At 36.0% G+C, this 21144-nt stretch overlaps 1 protein-coding gene across 1 annotated transcript; it reads right to left on the reverse strand.

Moving 5' to 3' along the window:
* Window positions 1-1616: 1616 nt before the first annotated feature.
* On the reverse strand, window positions 1617-4516 carry LOC110673629 (GDSL esterase/lipase At5g45960). Its single transcript, XM_021836762.2, has 5 exons — window positions 4215-4516; window positions 3984-4114; window positions 3457-3690; window positions 2055-2319; window positions 1617-1970 (listed from the first exon to the last, which is right to left on the reverse strand). Exons 1-5 carry the CDS (start codon window positions 4498-4500, stop codon window positions 1774-1776), a joined length of 1113 nt encoding a protein of 370 aa, XP_021692454.2. The 5' UTR covers window positions 4501-4516; the 3' UTR covers window positions 1617-1773.
* Window positions 4517-21144: the final 16628 nt, after the last annotated feature.

Consider the following 21144-nt stretch of genomic DNA (forward strand, 5'->3'; position numbering starts at 1 on the left):
TGCCTTTCTTGCTGAGTTGTCAAATTTTCAAATTCATTAAACTATAAGTTGTATAGGCTTCTTTGCATTGGAAAATTAATTACAAGATTTCCAACTGCTAACCACCCACTAATAAGGACCCAAAAGAAAATCCAACTACCAAAATGATCCCCAAAAAAATGAGATAGGTGGAATGCCAACTGTCACGTCGCAACTTGGTTCTGTAGAGAAACAATAAGAGCGTCTGGCTTTTTCGGCTTTTATTTGATGGAAATTTTAGCCCGTAACAAATATACATAATAAATGATTTTTTTTTTTTTAATAATTAAATTTTTTTTTGGTATAAAAAGGTATTTTTAATGTTATTAATATGATATTAATAATAAATAAAAGAATATGTTGTAATTATTTATTAATTACTCAATCATTTTATATATTTTTAAAATAAATTAATTCATCCATATATTTTAATTTTTATAAAAAAATTGTTTATTATCATAAAATTATATATTTCCTATTGGTCAAGTTAATTATGGATGTGAAATTCCATAAACAACATTCATTAATAAAACTAATCATGCATTTAAAAAAAAAAAAAAGACTAATCATCCTTCTGCATTCTCTTTTTCTCCCCAGCACCCCAATCGCCCCATCCAACTCCGCTTCCCACTTTGTTGCTGTTGGTTGCTGCAACCAACCACGCACGCCCACATCCCTTTATTGCGATCTACCCACAGTACTCTTTATATGCTATTATTGCGAATTTGTGACCCACCTAGAGCACACCACCTATATAGTGTTTCCTCTCCCTGCTACCAATCAAAGCCAGCTCCTATCTCTCATGGTCAAAGCTTTAAGAAGCTTGAGCTTTTATTGTCATGGGCGATTCTTGGTTGATTAATTTCTTTGTTTAGGCTTTCGATTTATTGGTTATGTAAATCTAGAGGGGGGATGGAGAGGTAGAGGGAAAGAAAAGGAAGAAAATAGAGAGAAAAAGATGGTCATTAACTTTCATTTGAAATCAATAGCGATGGTGATCGAACGAGAGAGATTTAAGATATGGCGATGAAAATTTTGAAACTTCCTTTTTCTTGAGTGTTTTGAACACATCACCATCATGTTAGACAATGCCTCTAGCCAAATCACGGCCATTAAAGAGAAATATGAGGGGTAGAGATAGTATAGTATTTTTATTTTCTTTGGACATAGTTTATTTACATATATATATATATATATAATTTTTAAAATAAAAAATTAATTAATTAATATAATTAAGATTCAGTTTATTTTGTAAAAAATAATTTATATATAAGATTTTTTAAAATAATATTTTTCATAAAAATATTTTATATTATTTAATTAAAATATTAAACTAATAATATTTATTTATGTCATATACATATAAATATGTTTATATTTTAATAAAATTATCAAAATCTAAAAATAAAAATGAAAAATATTTTATTTTTAAAAATCATATTCCTTAAAAATGATTTAGTTTTTTTAATTAGAAAAATATTTTTTATTGACCTGCTCCGAATATTAAAAAATATTTCATGAAATTAATAGAGTCTAAATCCCAAGAATATTATTATAATAATAATGATATTTTTGTGGGATAAACACTAATCCCATGATAAAATAAAATTATGGATAATACTCCCTGCATTTATGTAATTCCATTATACAGATTTCCTGGGGAGAGTAATTATGCATTTTAGTGTACATCCTCTTGTAATAATTTAAACAAATGAAAAAGAAAAATAAAATTAAACATACGCATAAAATAAATAATTAGGGATTCCTTATCAAAAAATCAACGGTAGGACGTGTGGCCTGAAAAACGTTATAGTAAGTCGTCTCAGTTGGATGTATTGAATCCCAAAATACATATTTGGAGGCATCAGAGCACAGAAATGATTTTGGATTGCACAATATTCCTGTTTCCAGGTAACCCGTCCCACAACACCCACTGTTCACCACGTCAAACCCTTCACAAAAAAAAAAAGAAAAAAAGCCACGTATAGTAATTTGTGAGCTACCATAAATTCCAGAATATATTGATTAAATCTTACCAGAGCTTTGTTTCCCTCCGATCATGTCTGTGAGTGGTCCGTATGCATCAGAGATAGCGATTCTGACGTCGGGATATCGATTATGTATGAGATTTAATTCATTTTGGAGCATTTGGTTGAATTGTTTTCCAATGGAGGAAAAATATTCAAGACAACCACGTTCTAAAATGGCGTTCTTGGAGAAAAGGGTGATAACAATCGGCAAGCAACCCATCGGAGGTAGTCCGGCTACTAATATTCTTTTTGCTCCTTCGTCGATCAAATCCTATAATTATCACATATAGTTGACACAGGAATTAATGGATCTTCTTTGCTAATTATAATAATAACGAGTTGGGTTTCCTTTGGCCCACAGGAATTAATGGATTATGTTCTTTCACCCCGTAATTCAAATATTTATTTAATATTTGCCATCATAATTTATAAATTATATAATTTGTCCTTTCCAGGACTATAATTTATAAATTCAAAGTAACCATCGTGCATGCCCACAAATAAATGAAGTCGACAGAACTGGAAACGAACATGTCACAGCTCATAGTAAAATGGACCAGGGCAATGAATACAAAAGCACAGAAGAAGAGGCCCATATTGATTTATAGGCAAATTATTTTTTCATTATTATATTATATTTTAAAAAATAAATAAATATATTTTTAATTTTAATTATGTCATACACTTTTAAATTTTTTTATTAATTTAATAATTAATTAAGAATAAATTTTAACAACTATACCTGAACATATATGATTGTAATACTATAGTCTTTTAACTTTATAATATAATATAAAACTCCTAAACTTTTAAATTTTATACAGTAAAATCTATCTAATTTTCAATTATTAATTTTTTAGTTAAAAATTAACGTGAACAGCTCACACATAATACTTAGTCAATATTTCTCTCTCATTTCTTATGTAAAGTATAAAATTATTCTCTCTATACGTAAAAAATTATTCTGTCTATAGAAAAAAGAATAATTCAATTTATACATGGCTTGAGAGAGAAAAAAGAAATATTGACTAAGCTCTATGTTATAACTATTCAAGTAAGCATCTAACTGAAAAATCAGTAATTAGATGTTAGAGGGATTTTACTGTGCAAAATATGAAAATTGATGGGATTTTATGTTACATTTTTAAGTTGAAAAACTGTAATGTTATAACTAGATAAATTGAGAGATAGTTGTTAAATTTATCTTATTATTAAGATATTAAAAAATAAAACAAAGTGTATATCAATATATGAAAAAAAAAGAGCCTATATAAAATAAACCTTAGCCTGTTTGTTTAGCGTCAACTCGAAAGCAATTAATGCATCTTCAAACATGTAAGACCTTAAATTGGAATTCCAATGAAAATTTAACACAAAAAATTTATCGAAAATTAATATGGAGTCAAACCTGTATTAATTGCAGAGTTTTATGCAATATGAACTGCTGGTAAGCTGAAACGGAGAAGGTCTTCCGTCGAACAGGCAAGGTAAAGTAGTTAACAACAAAGTCATTTGTTCCAGCACTTATAATAAACAAAGCTTTCTTGATATGATTTTCTGTTGTTTTCTTTCCAATCGTAGACTCCAGCCTTTTCTTGTACTCTTTAAAATACTCCACTTGCTGTGGGATCCCTATCACATTCTGTCCAAAATAAAACCCCGCTGAAATATAATGAGTAATTAACTAACCACCCATAATAAATACCATATAAACAAATATATTTGTATCAAATTATATTTGCATAAATAAATTTTAAATTATTAATATTAAAATCATTTTTAATTCAAGTGAGTGACAAATCAAAATTAAATGAACATGTATCCAAATGACAGACAAATATTTAGCCCTAATAAATATTATGTATCTGTTTATCATCTACCATTCACTATGCACTAATGATTATGAATTTGAAAGAGAGAAAGAGAGAGAGAGACGCTTATTTGTGGTGTGAGAGGATCAAATCCGGTGCCAGCTGAGGCAAAGCTGACTCCTGTCATGAGCTCCTCAATGCTAAGATTTGGGTCCAAATATGGAGGCACATAATCTTTCACACCAACGTACGAAGCTGTGACAGATTGACATACACCCAGTAAATAAATAAAGCAATATTATATATTCATAGTTATGATACTTGAAGAAAATTAAAGCATCATAGAAATACTTACCGATAAAATCAGGGGTGAGGCGTCCATTGCTGAACCTTCCGGTTGGCACTTGATTTGGAAAGTCTTTTCCATAAGGTGGAAAGTTGCCCTTGAAAATGGTCTTGACAAAGTTGTTATTTCCAGAGTCAACTGTGGAGTCTCCAAACACTAAAACTGCAGTAACCGAATTATGATTCAAAGTCCTTGGACTTGGTAGAGCTTCAATTTCTTCAGCAAAGAAGGTTAACAAAGAGACAAGAAGAAGAAAAAGAAGGAGAAGACCCCCTGTGTGACGACATGTATCCATTGTATATATCTGAGTGAACTTTAAATGCATCGCTAAGTCCTTATGAATGTATATATAGGCATAGCTCGAATAATAATGAGTTGAGAAATGGCCTTTTGGCTGGGTGTTTTACGTAAAGGTGGGTCCATTAACTGTTGAAATTTTATGACCAAGTGCCCTTGTGCGCCGGTAATTTTTTTTTTTTTTTATAGAAAAAAAAAAAAAATCATTTCAGCTTGTAGCTGGTTGCTGTAAGTTTGGAAGCCTAACCTTTCCTCATCAGTCTAGAGTTCACAACCACCATTGCGTACTCATCCTGCAAGAGAAAAATTACCTTGCATGTAAATGGAACCTATCAATTTTTTTTTTTACTGAAAGCGTAAAGATTTAATAAGTCAATAATTGATATTAAATTAGATAGGACAACTTTATCAATTTGACAACTTAATAATTGCGTTAATTAATAATATATTTATATTTTATTATCCCATTAATAAGGTATTCAAAGTTTTTATTTAATAAGTCATTTAAATCAGTAATAGTAAAATGTTTGTCTCCTAGTATAATACGTTAAGTCCCATCTTTTTTATTAATTTTAAAATAGTAAAAAATATATATTTTTATTTGATAAAATATTTGAAGTATTTTTTAAATATCTGCGAATGCAATAAATGGTAGCTATAAGTTGTGAGTGATGATGATATCATTGATTAATATTGGTTCCACATATATTAAATGATAGCATTCATATAGATCAATAATTTACAAATGTCAATTGCATATCTGCAACTGTAATTAACTCTGCTCACTTTTAACATCCGATGACATTAATTAGTATTAACTTTGTATTTAAAAGAAGTATTAATTTTGTGGGAGAAATTTAAGTTTACACTTTATTTGGTATAAATAATTAAATATATAATTCTATTTCAAGTTCACTTGCTAATGATTTTTTTATAAGAATAATATACCATAAGATATAAAATTCAATTAAATTTCATAAATTTATATTTGAAATCAATCTATGATTTAATTTAATATGTATATATTCTAAAATACTTTTAATATAATAGATTTTGTTATTCATAAAAAATATTGTTCTTTAAATAAAAAGAAAATAAACAAATTACAAGTCATAATTGGTATTAAGTATTAACTCTATTTTTTTAGAATTTAATTTAATTATGTGAAATTTTATAAAAATTGAACACAAAATTAAAATGAACACTATTGTATTTAGAAATTTTTTGAAATTTATTCATACCAAAAGAAATGTAATTAATGATTTTAATAGATGAAAATAATTTAGATATAAATGAATAAATTTATATTAAATTATATTGTATGATTTAAATAAACTATATACACATAAAATTTCAAATCAATCGAATATTAAAAATATATATGGATTTAGTTGTCCTATCCTCATTTTTTTTTTTTTAAAATATGACTCTATCAAATAAATGATATGTCTTTAGATACTGAATTAAGTTAAGCTAGGCATCTTATTTTTATCATGATTTAACAAAAATTAAATCATATTGAGTTTCTATATGTGTCAATTTGAGATATAAGAGGGCAGTGATGAATGATGATATTGTGGTGTAGTTGCTGCCACTAAGAAATCAAGAAAACCAGAAAAAGCACAGTTAGGTTAATGCGGCACTAGCAGAGGTGCTTTTTTTTTTCTTGGAGTAGTTCATCTACCTTTTAGCTTCGGCGCTTCAAATTTCATGGAATTACCGACACACTATCGAAACATCATTGCTCATCATGACCTTAGACTTCACACCAGAACTCAAAGAAACTCGTAGATGCTTCTAAGTGATGCTCTTGTAGTAAAGCAAAAGTGCCATTGCAAAGTTTAATTGCACTCTTAATAATGAGCTTTAATTAATGATCCCCATAGTGGCCAGTTGTTAGTGGTCAATAGCCAGAGAATGAAAGAAAAAATACTATGCAGCTCTAATGGGATGAACCAGTTAATGCGTTAGTAGCCCAACTGCTTATTGCTTTCGAAAGTATGGTTTAAATTGAAATTCGTTGGAGTTAAATTAATTGTTATGGGCACTAGAAGAGTTTCGTAACAGGGTGGCCTTAAAAACCCAATCATTAGGAGGACTTGATCTTAACTAGATGGGCTCATCTAAACGAGGCCCAAAACCCTGAATATGACATGTCCAACTAGGGCTTTTTTTTTTTTTTCTGAAGATGAGAAAATTTATAAATAAAGCTAAACGGGCAATGTACCCGATACAACCTGGTGTTGATTACAACAGATTAACAGCAAAGGAAGTATCACCTTTTGGGCTATGAAGTGAGCTGCTCTATTATAGTTCCTTGTGACAAAATTAAAGAGAACTAAGTCTAACTCTCTGCTCAAAATGCATATATCAAACACCACATTTTAGATATCAAGAGGAGGTTGATTAGAGAGAATAGCCTGAATCAAGATCTTACAGTCGCCTTCAAAGATGACGCGATTGTATCCTCTTTCCATCGCCATCTGAACGGCATTTCTGCAAGCTAGACTTTCCAACACTAGTGGATTCGAAACATGGTAATATGAACGGCAACCCCAGTCCTTTAAAGCACCTGTATGATCTCGGAAAATAACTGCCACTGATCCCCTATATCGACTGGAATCAACTGCTGCATCAAAATTGGCTTTCAAAACATTTGGTGGAAGAGGTGCCCAAGAGATCTGTTGAGCACTTAGAGGATTAGGAGGATGCTGGTGAGGGGGTCTGGCTTCATTAAAGGCCTGTTGGAAAGAAATGGCCCCATTAATGACTTGAAGATAATCCTGCTGAAGACCCCAAAATACCTGAGCATTTCTACATTTCCAAATGCCCCAAAGAATGAAGACTGCTAGTTGAATCAATTCTCTCCCTAATGCAAGACTAGATAAGGGCCGTGTGAGGGATTCCTAGCAATCCAGAACAGATGAACCATTAAGAAATGTGGATCAATCTCTGAAGGGGGAATTAAACCACAATGCTGCTGCCCTTGGGCACTCAAAGAAGATATGCTTTGTAGTTTCTTTCTGGCCACATAAGGAGCAATCTGGTGAAGCTTGGGGAATGCATTTGTGAAGGAGATCCCCAGAACGAAGGAGATCCCCAGAACGTAGCTTATCTCGAAGCATGGACCACAGAAAAATAGAGAGTTTATTGGGAAGAGGAATCTTCCACATGTTTTTCTAAATAACTTCATTTCGCAATTAGGAAGACGGCCCTGATCTTGCTGTATTCCCATCCCTGCATGAATTATTGATCTGTCTAGCAATATAATAACCAGATTTTACTGAATAAGATCCTCTCTTGTCAAAGTGCCATGCTAAATGATCCTCCTGCCTGCGAATTCCAACTGGAATTGATAGAATATTCCGAACCTCCTCTTCCTCGAAATTTTGTTTAACTAAATTGAGATTCCAAGAGTTAGTAGAAGGATCTATGAGCTGAGATACCAAGCAAATATTTGGATCATGATTCTCCTTGATTCAAGGTGGCGCTGGGAAGCTATTGGGAATCCACTTATCAGACTTACAAAGGGTGGATTGGCCATTTCCTACATGCCATCTCATGCCTCTTTCTAGTACTTGTCTCCCCTATAAAATACTCCTTCATCCCCATGATGGTTTACATGTAACACCCCTCACCCGTTTACAGTATCACCGAGCAAGGCATATCACACTCGGTTAATCAATCGGAGAAACTAACGGAGTTTCTCCTAATTTATTCATAATTTGATAATTTTTCACCTATTTAAAATCTCAATAATATAAATTATTCACAATTTCAATGTTTCATCTCCATGTCTCAAACTCACAAATTCATTCATTCCATACATAAATAAACAATGCTCATATTTATAAATAAAACACTCAATTTTCATTAATTTACATAATTAATGAATAATTACATGAGTTCATAATTTACATAACAAAATTATTGTCTAACTACAAAATACAAAATACACTAATATAGCCTAGCGGTCCTACCAAAATGCACTGCAGAGGATAGTGATACTGAACTCAGGTGCAGATTTGGACTCCCAAAAATCCCAGTTTATGGTCTGCTGGGCTCTCTCTCCTGATCTTCAATACCTATGCGTGGCAAAAAGCGATGCACTAAGCATAATACTTAGTAGTGCAAATATAATATAAAGATAAACTAAATAATTAAAAGTAAAGAAATTATGCTATTATTACACACAGACTGTATTTTTGATAACTATTTGTAATATATTTATTTTAATGGTTTTTATATTTATTATTTAGTTGTTAATTTTTTTTAAGACTTATTTTAATTGCCCAAGCAACTTATACAAATTAATTGGACTGGATAAATAGGTAAACTGGACTGGGTACCAAGTACCTCGGGCCGTTACACCATCGGTCACATAGTGTCTTCCAAGTATGCAACAGAATGACTAAGAAGCCATAATATCAATCGGGCATAAAACCGTATATGTCAAAGAATAACAAAATGGCCAAAAGCCATAAATCACGAAATGGAATAGAGCCATAAGCAGTACTACAGTTAGAACCCTATTGGCATGCCAACCTATCCAAACCAATCATAACTAGGCATACATGGGCATTCTAGTATTTTAGGTATTGGTTTTTTGCATTTTGTATCATTGTCGGTACTATTCACAACACTATTCATACTAAATTTTGATTATTCCATAAATAAAAGGTATACAAGTTCTAAATACATGATCATACCACATTTTTTGTTATAAAGTTATTGGCATTAATTACCAACCACAATTCAAGTCTTCTCAGAAGTATTTTAAAATTTTTAGTTTTTGCAACCTAAGTTTATTGCTCCATTGGACAAATCTACAGTGGAATTTTGGCTAACCTCTCTTCATCAAAGTTGTTCCTTAATGTCTCTATTTTAATTCTCTTTTTGAATAATTCTATTTGGAGTTTTGTAGCTTAAGTAATGGCATTTTTACCATAACTGGTCGGATTGGTCAATGTTTAGAATTTTCTGGGCAGTTTTGGTTCTGGCAATTTTGATGAGCTAACTTTGGTTAGCAATTTGATTAGGTTATGGTCAGAATTTGAGTTTTATTCTTCATGAAAGATGTTCTACTATGTCTAAGCTTTCCATGAGTTCAATAATCAGGTCATTTGGACCTCTCTACAAAGAGTTATGCCCATTTGAACAATCACTATTCATATAGTCATTTTTCTAGGTCCAAATTTTAGTTACTCAGATTCAAGCCAATTTTAGGTCACTTTGTGTTGGTTTTTTGGGTAAGGTCTTTTCATGAAAAATATGGCATTATGTCCCTAGTTTCACTGTCAATTAGCCTTACACCAATTAAAGCTACACAACTCTACTTATAGCTACCTAAACCTGCTAGACTCAAAGTCCAGAATTTTTAGCACAAGGGCAACTCATCCAATTCACAATTCAATTCCACAACCAATTCCATTCTAAGGTCAAACCACATCAAATGGTCATTAATTAACCTTAATATCATCAATTCAACATCAATTTAATAAATCCCAAATTTATCACAAACCTTAACCATCACAATCCATAAATTCATCCAACACATAGTAAACTCATACCAATCAACTTATCTATCACATATACTCATCAACAACACTAGTAAACAAATTAATTTCATCAAAAATCATCAAACCCCAAATCTTCTCATGGCTGCCGAAAATTGATCTTTCAAATACTTATCATTTTCTTTCAATTTCATAAGATTTCAACTTAGTTCACTATGCTAACAATGATTAAAGAAGGAAAGAAGCTTGTTTATGGCACTAACCTTGAATTGACCAATCTTTGACTTGTTAAAACTTCAATTTCTCTTCAATTCTTGGTAGCCAATCACTTCTCCAAGGTGCAAGATCAATTTTTAGTGAAGGGATGTAGGGATTTTATGGTAAGATGCAAGGGAAATTCAAGCTTACATGAACAAAAATGGAGGAAGTCTCTAAAATAGGGTTTCGGCCAAGCTTGGAAGGAGGTAGAAGATGACTAATTTGTTTCTTTTAGTTTTCTTTTATATCCATTAATTATGTATGTCAAATTTTGATTGGCTACAAATTTTTAATTACGTCACTATTGCATAATACTTATGTTATAATTAGATTTTTAATTTCATTTTGTTTTATTTTCTTTCCCTCTCTTCCTTACTCATTTCTAATTAAATTTTCATCAATATTTATTCATATTTTATAACATAAATCTTACTTAAATAAACATGTTGGTCAAAAATCAACTCTGAGGGTGAAATGACCAAAATGTCTTTTGTTGTGTTTACTGAGTTATAATTATCTGTATCAATTGACATAAATTTTCTTATAGTTTCTTGGCATTTTATTGTCATCTAAACCTCAGTAATCCTTCACTTAAGTACCAAATAATTATTTCACAAGGTTTTCCATGGGTCTAGGGTTGCAACTGTCTTCACAGTCGCTTCCTGTTAGAGTTACCCATTGTTGATGTTTCGGCTCATTTAACCTCTTTGCATTTCATTTCTTTAATTTCTCCTTAATTTTTCTTAGTTATTATTTAGGTTATGTATGACTCCTCACTCTAGTTTAAATATAGTTCCAGATATTCTGGCTGTCCGGACAGACATTGGTTACCAGAAGAGTAGAATGTATGAACTACCTAAAGTAAGAGCGTTACATTATAACCCTTTTTTGATTGTAAAAAGGAGTTGAAGGGAAAGTATTTACCTTTGAGAAGTTTGGCTAGCAAGGTGGTGGGATGTGACAAGATACGCCAACCTTGACTAGCTAACAGAGCCATGTTAAAGCTTTTGAAGTTTCAAAAACCCAATCCTCCTTTAACCTTTGGTTCACATAAGGAATTCCATGAGGCCCAATGAATTTTCCTTTCAGCTCCTTTTTTTCCCCACCAAAAATTTGTGATGATTGAATTAATAGAAGCGCAAAGATTAGCAAGAAGTCTAAAGCAGGACATAGCATATATAGGAATGGCAATTACTACTACTTTAATCAGAGTCTCTTTTCCTCCATTGGAGAGGAGGTGTTCCATTCATCCCATTGTTTTGTTGAAAATGCGATCTCTAATATTGGTAAAAGCTTGACTCTTTGATCTCAGAACATCTACTGGAAGTCCAAGGAATTTATCTAGTTTGTCCACTTTCTGAATCCTAAGGAGAGAGGCAATTCTGTTCCTGAGATCTCTAGGCATGTTAGCACTGAAAATTAAACTGGACTTGTCAAGATTAATACATTGACCACTGGCTTCTGAGTATGAGTGGAGAATACAAGCTATTTTCCTTGCTTCATCCATGGATGCCTTAGAGAATAGAATGGAGTCATCCACAAAAAGCAAATGAGTGACTTTCGGACCATGTCTCGATATAGATAACCCATGCAATGAGCAAGCTTTTATGTTGTGCATAGGCCTTCCACACAAAAAAGAAATAGGTAAGGGGATGTCGCAAGGGATTTTGCGGTCGCCTGAACGATCCCTCATTGAAGTGGGAAAGAGTGAGGAGTCGCCACCTTAGTTTTAAGGGAAACTAAAGAAAACCATTTGTGAAAATAAATTGAAATGAAAACACTTCAAGGCAGAGATTCTAGGTTCGGGGTCCGTAAACGGGTGGGGAAGGTGTTAGGCACCCCACCTCGTCCCTTAATAAGGGTAAGTAGATTTAATTTTGCATTAGTTAGGAGGGCTTGAATGGACATGTTGATCCTTTTGACTAAAGGAGCATTTGATTTTTCACTAAATTTGGATCACCCAGATACATAAGTAAATGAGACAACCTTAGTGAGTTACTGTTGCATGTTAATCTTATCTAAAAGAACTATTTTATAAAAATTTAATTTAAGAATTGTATAAGAACTCTTCTCCGAACTCTTTAATATTTATTAAAATTTTGAGTTCAGATCGGATAAGAACTCTCCTCCGATCTCTATTAAATCATTAAAAATTTTGAGTTGAGACCGGATAAGAACTCTCCTCCGATCTTTATTTAATGCTTATTAAAATTTTGAGTTGAGACCGGATAAGAACTCTCCTCTGATCTCTATTAAGTATTTATTTAAAATTTTGATTTGAGACCGGATAAGAACTCTCCTCCGATCTCTATTAAGTATTTATTTAAAATTTTGATTTGAGACCGGATAAGAACTCTCCTCCGATCTCTATTAAGTATTTATTTAAAATTTTGATTTGAGACCGGATAAGAACTCTCCTCCGATCTCTATTTAATTAAAGTTTTGAGTTGAGAATCAGATAAGAACCCTTTTCCGATCTCTTTTTAAATTAACAGGAACCTTAATGGGATCTTTCCGATCTCCCAAATTTTAATTTCAACTACATGTCATAAGGTCCTAAAGCTAAAGATTCCGACGTTCTAAGGTGTTGGGGGGGGGGGGGGTAAGGCTTCTAATTGATATTTTGTGACTAAATAAGAAAAGCTGAACTAAATTTTGCTGACCTCCCCTAAGGTCACTTTACCAGTATCTATTAATGTCCGATTTATTCTGTTTCGTTTACTTTGGTTTTATCCCACTTTATGGCATCTTGCCGAATTGCCGTTTACGTTAGCCTAATATTGTGGCTATTTTCCTGACGTGTTATTCAGGCTCTTTCTCTAAAAAAAAGACCCTTAAGTTGCAGTTACCTACGTTTTTACCCAACCGCTTACACGCTACTAGGAACTAGAAAATTTGCATTCAGAAACGACGAAGGTTAATAAAATGATAGACTGATCACTAAAGAAATAAACTTGAGAGTAACATTCTTTAAGGTTCTTTGGCGCTAAATAAACTTGGAGAAAATCACATACATAAAAAGAACAAAGAAAATGCGGAAAGTAAACGTAAATACTTGATAAAGCGAGAATATGAGCTCTTACATGAGAGCCAAATCTATTGAAATAACTACGGGGTGACAAATAGTAATAAGACAATGGTGATTAGCTTGAGGGCTGATGTTCGTTGTGAAATGAAGGGTGCTTAGCTAAAATGCAATCGATTAAGATAAAAGAGTGAAATGAAATTGAGCTTGGATAACGGAATGAAGACAGAGATGATAAAGGGTGAAAGTGAGAGTGTGACCAGATAATGAACAAACGAAAATGTAGAGTTCCAGATTCGAATCCTTTTCAAGAAAACACTTGAAAACTAGTTTCAAAAGTCTTTCTAATCAAAACTTCAAAGTAGCAGAGTAACAAATGAATCAAGTTTGAGTTCTTCCGCTATAATAACTACCTCTCTTTTTGCCGTCCTGAGCAGTTTTTCATGCGGTATTTATAGGAATCGGGTGCTCCCCATGAAGGGTCGGGATTTATTTTGAGGGAGATGGAGGGTCAAGATTTGAAGGACATGATCGGATGTTCAGAATTAAAGAGAATCAAAATGAATGGTGAGATCACTCTTCGAATATTTGTCCTTTTCTTCTTTCAATCAGCGGTCCCAAATCTTCTCGTCCGAACGATCCGAGGGCTAAGAGCGAAAAAGCCGGTATTGTCGTCTTCTCTCTTGATCCAAGGGTTCCGGTTTGTCCTTACCGGTGAGATCAACGGTGGGGATTGGGATGTACAGGATGTCATGACATACCACGGCACTGTCGGCATTGCGGGCGATTCTTAGGCGTGCGGTGGAGATCTAAATGCGCAACGCTTTAACTACCTCGGCTCGATTCGGCGGCGGTTATTGGGATTTGTCTTATTCTTTTTGCCTTCCAATCTTCCCTCTTTCTGATCTCTTTTACATGCTCTTTTCCGATCTTTCATGCTGGTCTCCCATCTTCCGATTTATTATTCCGATCTTTCCCTTTCTCAGATCCGGCCTGGTCAAAGCATTAATTTCCCCTCGATTCCGGCGTTAAGCTTTGTTTTACGCTCAAGAATAAATGCTCGTTTTCCCCTATATATACCCCTGACGACAGAGACATTTCCTTCATCTGATTTTCCTCTCTTCCTTCTTTCTTTTCCAGTTCTAGCTGCTCATTTGTCGTTAAGCCATGATTGTGGTTTTTGATCCCTCTCCGATGGACTTCCTTATTCCTCGACTGAAAATTTACGACCTCGGTGATCGCATAACCTTGTCTGATGATGGTGAGAGTGCTGGGTTAATTGACCGATCTGGATTGCGGACCTCGACCATGCCGATCCCGAGTTGTTCAACTGGCATGATCGACAAACTGATTTTGGCCGAGCAAATTGCTGATGCTCCGCTGACCCTTGGCGGTTGCTTCCTCAAGTTCATTCGGCTTCTCACCACATTGAGTGTTCCGACAGCGGTTTCCTTCCACATTGGGTGTTCCGACAGCGGATTAAGCTCCGATCGGCAACACCCTTGGGATCAGTTATAAACCTGGGACTCCTTAGATAGGATGTTCCACCGGTCTCTAGAGATCGCCCAAATGATGTAATCCTTCAATGTAATCAGATCTCTAGAGATCGCCCAAATGATGTAGTTAGACCTTCATTGTAATCCGATCCCTAGAGATCGCCCAAATGATGTAATCCGATCTTTTGGAAATAAAAATTTTATTTCGTCAATTATCATTTTATTGCATTGATTACTTTCCGAGCTTTGATGTGCTTATCGGATCTGGTTCCTAACTGAACAAACCTTAACTGATCCGCAATTCGAAATATTTATCTTGATAATGCCGATCTCTAGTTAGCCGATCTCTTTATGGAATTTTGGAATATTTGAGAGAAGTGTCAGAACAGCTGGCGAGTCCCACCAATCGATGCGTTGCCTAGAACCTTGTGAGCATTAAATGCTCGGACAAGTATAAATAGGGGTGAGGGGTTAGCCATTTGCTCCTGTATGTCATTTTCAATCTCTCGCTCACAACCTCAAAGTTCTCTCGTTTGCTCAAGTTCTTCCGACGCCGATCAGACTCCGGTAAGGGCTTTGATCTTCTTTTTAGTTTAAGTTCTTTATTTCTTTTGAAAATGAGCGGTGCCGAAGGTCAAAGAGCGGCGAGTCCTCCTTCCATTCAGTTCTCGTGGTCGTCTGACGAAGAAGAGGTGGTCGGGCCAAGCGCACAAACAGAACCTCCTAGGGCCTCTGTTCCAGCTCGGGGGCGGATCGGACCATCAAGGCACGTACCTTCTTCAGGGAGGGAGAATCTCCCTATGGACGAGCTGCCATCGATCTTGCAAGAGTCCGATCTACAATCGTTTAGCCAAGAGTCTGATGTGCATTCGATTAAATGCGAACTTATCCGGTGCCACGGCGATCACCGAGCTGATCACTTCTTTGAAGAGAATGACTTGGTTATGGTATACGAGGAACAGTTAAAGGCCGGTCTTCGGTTCCCTCTGGATGACTTCTTCAAGGAGGTCCTAAAACTTCACCGGGTGTGCATTGCTCAAGTTCATCCTAACTCGTGGCGGATCTTAATAGCCTTCCGAGGTCTATGCCGAGCTAAGGGAATCAGACCTACGGCTAAGGTGTTCACCGAGCTGCACAGGCTAACTCGTCGAAAGGACGACGAGCACTGGTTCTTTCAGGCGAAGCCTCATTGCGGGCTCTTCACCGATCTGCCCTCCTCCCTTAAAAATTGGAAGAAGCGCTTCTTTATTCTGAGGAGCAAAAATCCGACTTGCTTTGAGGACTTCCCCGATTTGGTGGCACGGGGCCCTTCGGCGCCTTAACGAACGGGAGGAAAGCTTAATAGTGATGGATCGAAGAATCAGTGCCACTCAAAAGTATTCTGTTTAGATCACGGTGGCCGAGCTGCACCATTGGACCATACAGTTGCTCACCGGCCAAGATCGCGATCTTCTGCTCTCTGACCTCGGCACTGGTATTTTCTGCATCTCAGATCTCAGGACATTAGCGATCTCACTGACCTCTTCTTTGTGCAGGTGTGGCGGGTGATGAGGGCTCTAGGAAGCGGAAGAAAGAAAGAGAGATCTCCCGGAAAGTAAAGGAGATGAAGCGTTCGGAAATGCTTCGAACTCCCAGCCATGAACCGGGGAGGCGAGGAGGCGTCCGACCTTGGTCCGCCGATCCATCAAGGCTGTCCGATCTCCTCCTCAACAGAAGAGCGGCTCCACCCCTCGATTGCTCCAAGCACGTAAAGGGGTCCTTCTCAATCTTACGTGAGATCCTCTTCTCGTGGCACTCAAGCGTTGATGGAGTCGAAGAATAACGGACTGTTCGAGAACCCGGTTTTGCCAAAGTCTTGGGGTCTTCCATCCGCCTTCGGGAGGATCGGGACAGCTATCCCGGACAGCCTTGACGATATCTTGACTCGCTCCATGAGCACGAGCGTGGAGTGCACAGTGAACCGGACCATAGTTCGGAAAAGGCTCATCGCTGGGCAAGGAGATCGAGAAGAAGAATCGGAAATGGCTTCCTCCGATCCCAACTCGCATCCGCTCGATTACATATCTCAAGTTGAGGCGGGCGAAGTTCTATGAAGACAGTGGCGAGCAGAATCATGTTCGGTGAAAGGGATCGTGCTCGGGAAGTCGAGGGGCTCCGGGCCAACGAAGCTTCTCAGGTCGCCCAACTTATCGAGGAGCTTAAGGCGAAAGACGAAGAAATGGTGACAGGGATAGCTGGTGCCTATGTGAATGCTCACAAGGACCTCTTGACCGAACTCCAGAAGCGTTACCCAGAAGAGGACTTCTCTTGGATGGCCGACCTGGCTCCCGGGGGCGAGGGTGAGGATAGTGAAGAGGAAGGAGAGGATGAGCAAAATGTAGATCAGGCTGGGGGTGATCCCCCAGCCGAATAACTTGTACAAATTTTGTGATGAAATGAAATAGAATGCCCTTTTGTTTGATGAATGGTTGTGATCGGAAAATTTCTAAACACTTGATTGTCTGAGTATATTGAAACAACTGAAAACCATTATTATCCCAAGTGTGAGAGATCGGAAAATACAACATGCATGAGATTGCTAAATGGAACTTAATTGAAAATTTTAGCTTGAACATCTAAGATCGGGATCTTCATTAAACCGGATTAGAACCTTGGCTTGGTTATTTCTAAACCTTTAAAAGAGAGGTCGATTATAATTATTGGCAGCAAGGTTCTGGTGTTAATTCAATTTCGTCTGACAAGAGTGATCGGGAATGTAGTTAACTGGTCAGGATGTTTGACAATTGGCTTAAGAGATCGGTGAATGATTGAGAGTCCGGTAAGGCTTTAACGAATACGAGAGCTTAACATTGACTCAACTCTCTGTGAAGAGAGATCGGAACTGTGATTAGATGGCAAGGAGAGACTTAGTGCTAGGGATCGGTTTCGAAGTTTGTTGATTCTGGGGATCGGCCAAAATATGGTGTCGACAGCTGCCCCTCTTTACATAATTTTTATCAAAGGGAAAAGAATTTCCCGTGTAAGAATTATGTAAAGATTCAGACCCATATTTTGGACGATTAAGTGCTCGAAGTTAGGGAACTAAAGCATACCTAAATCAGTGACCTAGAGATAGGCAACAGACGTTAAAAGACTAGAAAATTAAAATCAATTTGGATCAAGGAACCAGGGGTCGACAACAAGAAATTTTAATGCAGGAAATTAAAATCAACTTAGATTAAAGAACCAGAGGTTGATAACAGGAAATTTAAATTGCAGGAAATTAAAATCAACTTAGATCAAGGAACCAGAGGTTGATAACAGGAAATTTAAATTGCAGGAAATTAAAATCAACTTAGATCAAGGAACCAGAGGTTGATAACAGGAAATTTAAATTGCAGGAAATTAAAATCAACTTAGATCAAGGAACCAGAGGTTGATAACAGGAAATTTAAATGCGAGAAATTAAAATCAACTTAGATCAAGGAACCAGAGGTTGATAACAGGAAATGTAAATTGCAGGAAAATTAAAATCAACTTAGATCAAGGAACCAGAGGTTGATAGCAGGAAATTTAAATTGCTGGAAATTAAAATCAACTTAGATCAAGGAACCAGAGGTTGATAGCAGGAAATTTAAATGCAGGAAATTAAAATCAACTTAGATCAAGGAACCAAAGGTTGATAACAGGAAATTTAAATTGCAGGAAATTAAAATCAACTTAGATCAAGGAACCAGAGGTTGATAACAGGAAATTTAAATTGCAGGAAATTAAAATCAATTTAGATCAAGGAACCAGAGGTTGATAACAGGAAATTTAAATGCGGGAAATTAAAATCAACTTAGATCAAGGAACCAGAGGTTGATAACAGGAAATTTAAATGCAGGAAAATTAAAATCAACTTAGATCAAGGAACCAGAGGTTGATAGCAGGAAATTTAAATTGCTGGAAATTAAAATCAACTTAGATCAAGGAACCAGAGGTTGATAGCAGGAAATTTAAATTCTTTGGAAATTAAAATCAACTTAGATCAAGGAACCAGAGGTTGATAACAGGAAAAGTAAATTGCGGAAATTAAAATAAACTTAGATTAAGGAACCAGAGGTTGATATCAGGAAACGTAAATTGCAGGAAATTAAAATCAACTTAGATCAAGGAACCAGAGGTTGATAACAGGAAATTTAAATGCGGGAAATTAAAATCAACTTAGATCAAGGAACCAGAGGTTGATAGCAGGAAATTTAAATTGCTGGAAATTAAAATCAACTTAGATCAAGGAACCAGAGGTTGATAGCAGGAAATTTAAATTGCTGGAAATTAAAATCAACTTAGATCAAGGAACCAGAGGTTGATAACAGGAAACGTAAATTGCAGGAAATTAAAATCAACTTAGATCAAGGAACCAGAGGTTGATAACAGGAAACGTAAATTGCAGGAAATTAAAATCAACTTAGATCAAGGAACCAGAGGTTGATAACAGGAAATTTAAATGCGGGAAATTAAAATCAACTTAGAACAAGGAACCAGAGGTTGATAACAGGAAATGTAAATTGCAGGAAATTAAAATCAACTTAGATCAAGGAACCAGAGGTTGATAGCAGGAAATTTAAATGCAGGAAATTAAAATTGCACTCACAAAGCAAGCCTGATCCGGAGACTAGAAGTTCTTCCCCAATGAAGTGTACTTAACAGAATCCCGAAGACCAATGACGAATGGAGGACGAGTTGCAAGACTTGACCTATGGCCTTGTTTCTTGAAATGCCCCATTTTGTTTTTCAGATTTCCCCCCGAAAAGCACCTCGCGGGTCTTTACTTCCCCTTCGTCTATATGACCAGAAGCGCCTTTCCAGGTTTTCACCTCTATTTTTTTTTTTTTTTTTTGACATTCCCTGCAAATCTCATAGTAAAGTACGTGAGGTTATCAATTGTCAAATCTTAATCTTATGGCAAAAATTTTAACTGATTTAAATAGCGCATTAAATAACGAGATTGCAGAAAGATAAATATAAGGGAAAGATAGAAACATGGGGAATGAAGTGTGATTTTATTATGGTTTAACATAAACAAGAAAAAGTTTCAAAGAAGAAGGGTACAAGGATAGATCTCACATATTCCCTGTGGCTAATTTTGAAATCCCTTAAATGCCATTATTTCAAGTTCTTTGAAGCCTTATGCCGTGACAGTTTCCTCCTCATCCTGATTTCATGCCCCCCCATTCCTTATTTCTCCCTTTTTGTTCTCGGGATGCCCTTTCGGGTTTTCACCCCTAGATTTTTTTTTTTTTTTTAGGCATAATATTTTCTGACGGTGTCAGCATTCACAGGTCTCGGAAACTCTTCACCGTCCATGTGGGTCAAGATCAAAGCTCCTCCAGAAAATGCCTTTTTAACCACATAGGGTCCCTCGTAGGTTGGTCACCATTTGCCCCGGGGATCATTTTGATTTGGCAATACTTTCTTCAGAACTAAGTCCCCGGGTTGGAATTCGCGCGGGCGAACATTTTTGTCAAATGCTCTAGCCATTCTCATCTGGTATAACTGCCCATGGCATGCTGCTGCTAACCTTTTCTCATCAAGCAAGTTTAACTGATCCAACCTTGACTGGATCCATTCTGACTCATCAATTCCTGACTCCTTCAGAATCCTTAGGGAAGGAATTTCAACTTCAATCGGCAATACTGCTTCCATGCCGTAAACCAGCGAGTATGGAGTTGCCCCGGTTGAGGTTCTCACAGAAGTCCGGTATGCATGGAGAGCGTAAGGAAGCATATCATGCCAATCCCTATACGTGACCGTCATTTTCCGGATTATCCTCTTGAGGTTTTTGTTTGCAGCTTCCACCGCTCCATTCATCTGGGGACGATATGGGGAGGAATTGAGGTGTCGGATTTTGTATTGATCACACAATTTCTGGATCTTCGAGCCATTCAGATTCTTAGCGTTATCGGTGACGATTTCATTAGGGAGGCCATGCCGGCAGATAATATTGCTTTTGAAAAATCTGAGAAACGTATTCTGTGTGATATGCGCATAGGATGTCGCCTCGACCCACTTGGAGAAATAGTCGATGGCCACAAGGATGAATCTGTGCCCATTGGATGCCTTGGGATTTACGGGACCAATCACATCGATGCCCCACATTGCGAAAGGCCATGGTGAGATGAGGTTGAACAACTTGTGAGGTGGCACATTTATTGGATCGACATAGATTTGACACTTATGGCATTTTCAGAAATACTCGATGCAATCCTTTTCCATTGTGGTCCAAAAATACCCACGTCGCATGATTTGCTTAGCCATCATGTGCCCATTGGCATGGGTTGCACAATTTCCCTCATGAGTCTCAAAAAGGATTTTCTTCGCCTCCT

This window comes from Hevea brasiliensis, chromosome 18 (genome assembly GCF_030052815.1).
Source record: "Hevea brasiliensis isolate MT/VB/25A 57/8 chromosome 18, ASM3005281v1, whole genome shotgun sequence".
Taxonomy (NCBI): domain Eukaryota; kingdom Viridiplantae; phylum Streptophyta; class Magnoliopsida; order Malpighiales; family Euphorbiaceae; genus Hevea; species Hevea brasiliensis.

What these genes read in the sequence shown, in the direction of transcription:
- LOC110673629 (XM_021836762.2), bottom strand. Translation starts at nt 4,500, where the DNA reads ATGGATACATGTCGTCACACAGGGGGTCTTCTCCTTCTTTTTCTTCTT. An exon ending in CCTCACCCCTGATTTTATCG is followed by an intron (nt 4,115 to 4,214) that starts GTAAGTATTTCT and finishes AATCTGTCACAG; the next exon opens with CTTCGTACGTTGGTGTGAAA. An exon ending in AAACTCTGCAATTAATACAG is followed by an intron (nt 2,320 to 3,456) that starts GTTTGACTCCAT and finishes TGATAATTATAG; the next exon opens with GATTTGATCGACGAAGGAGC.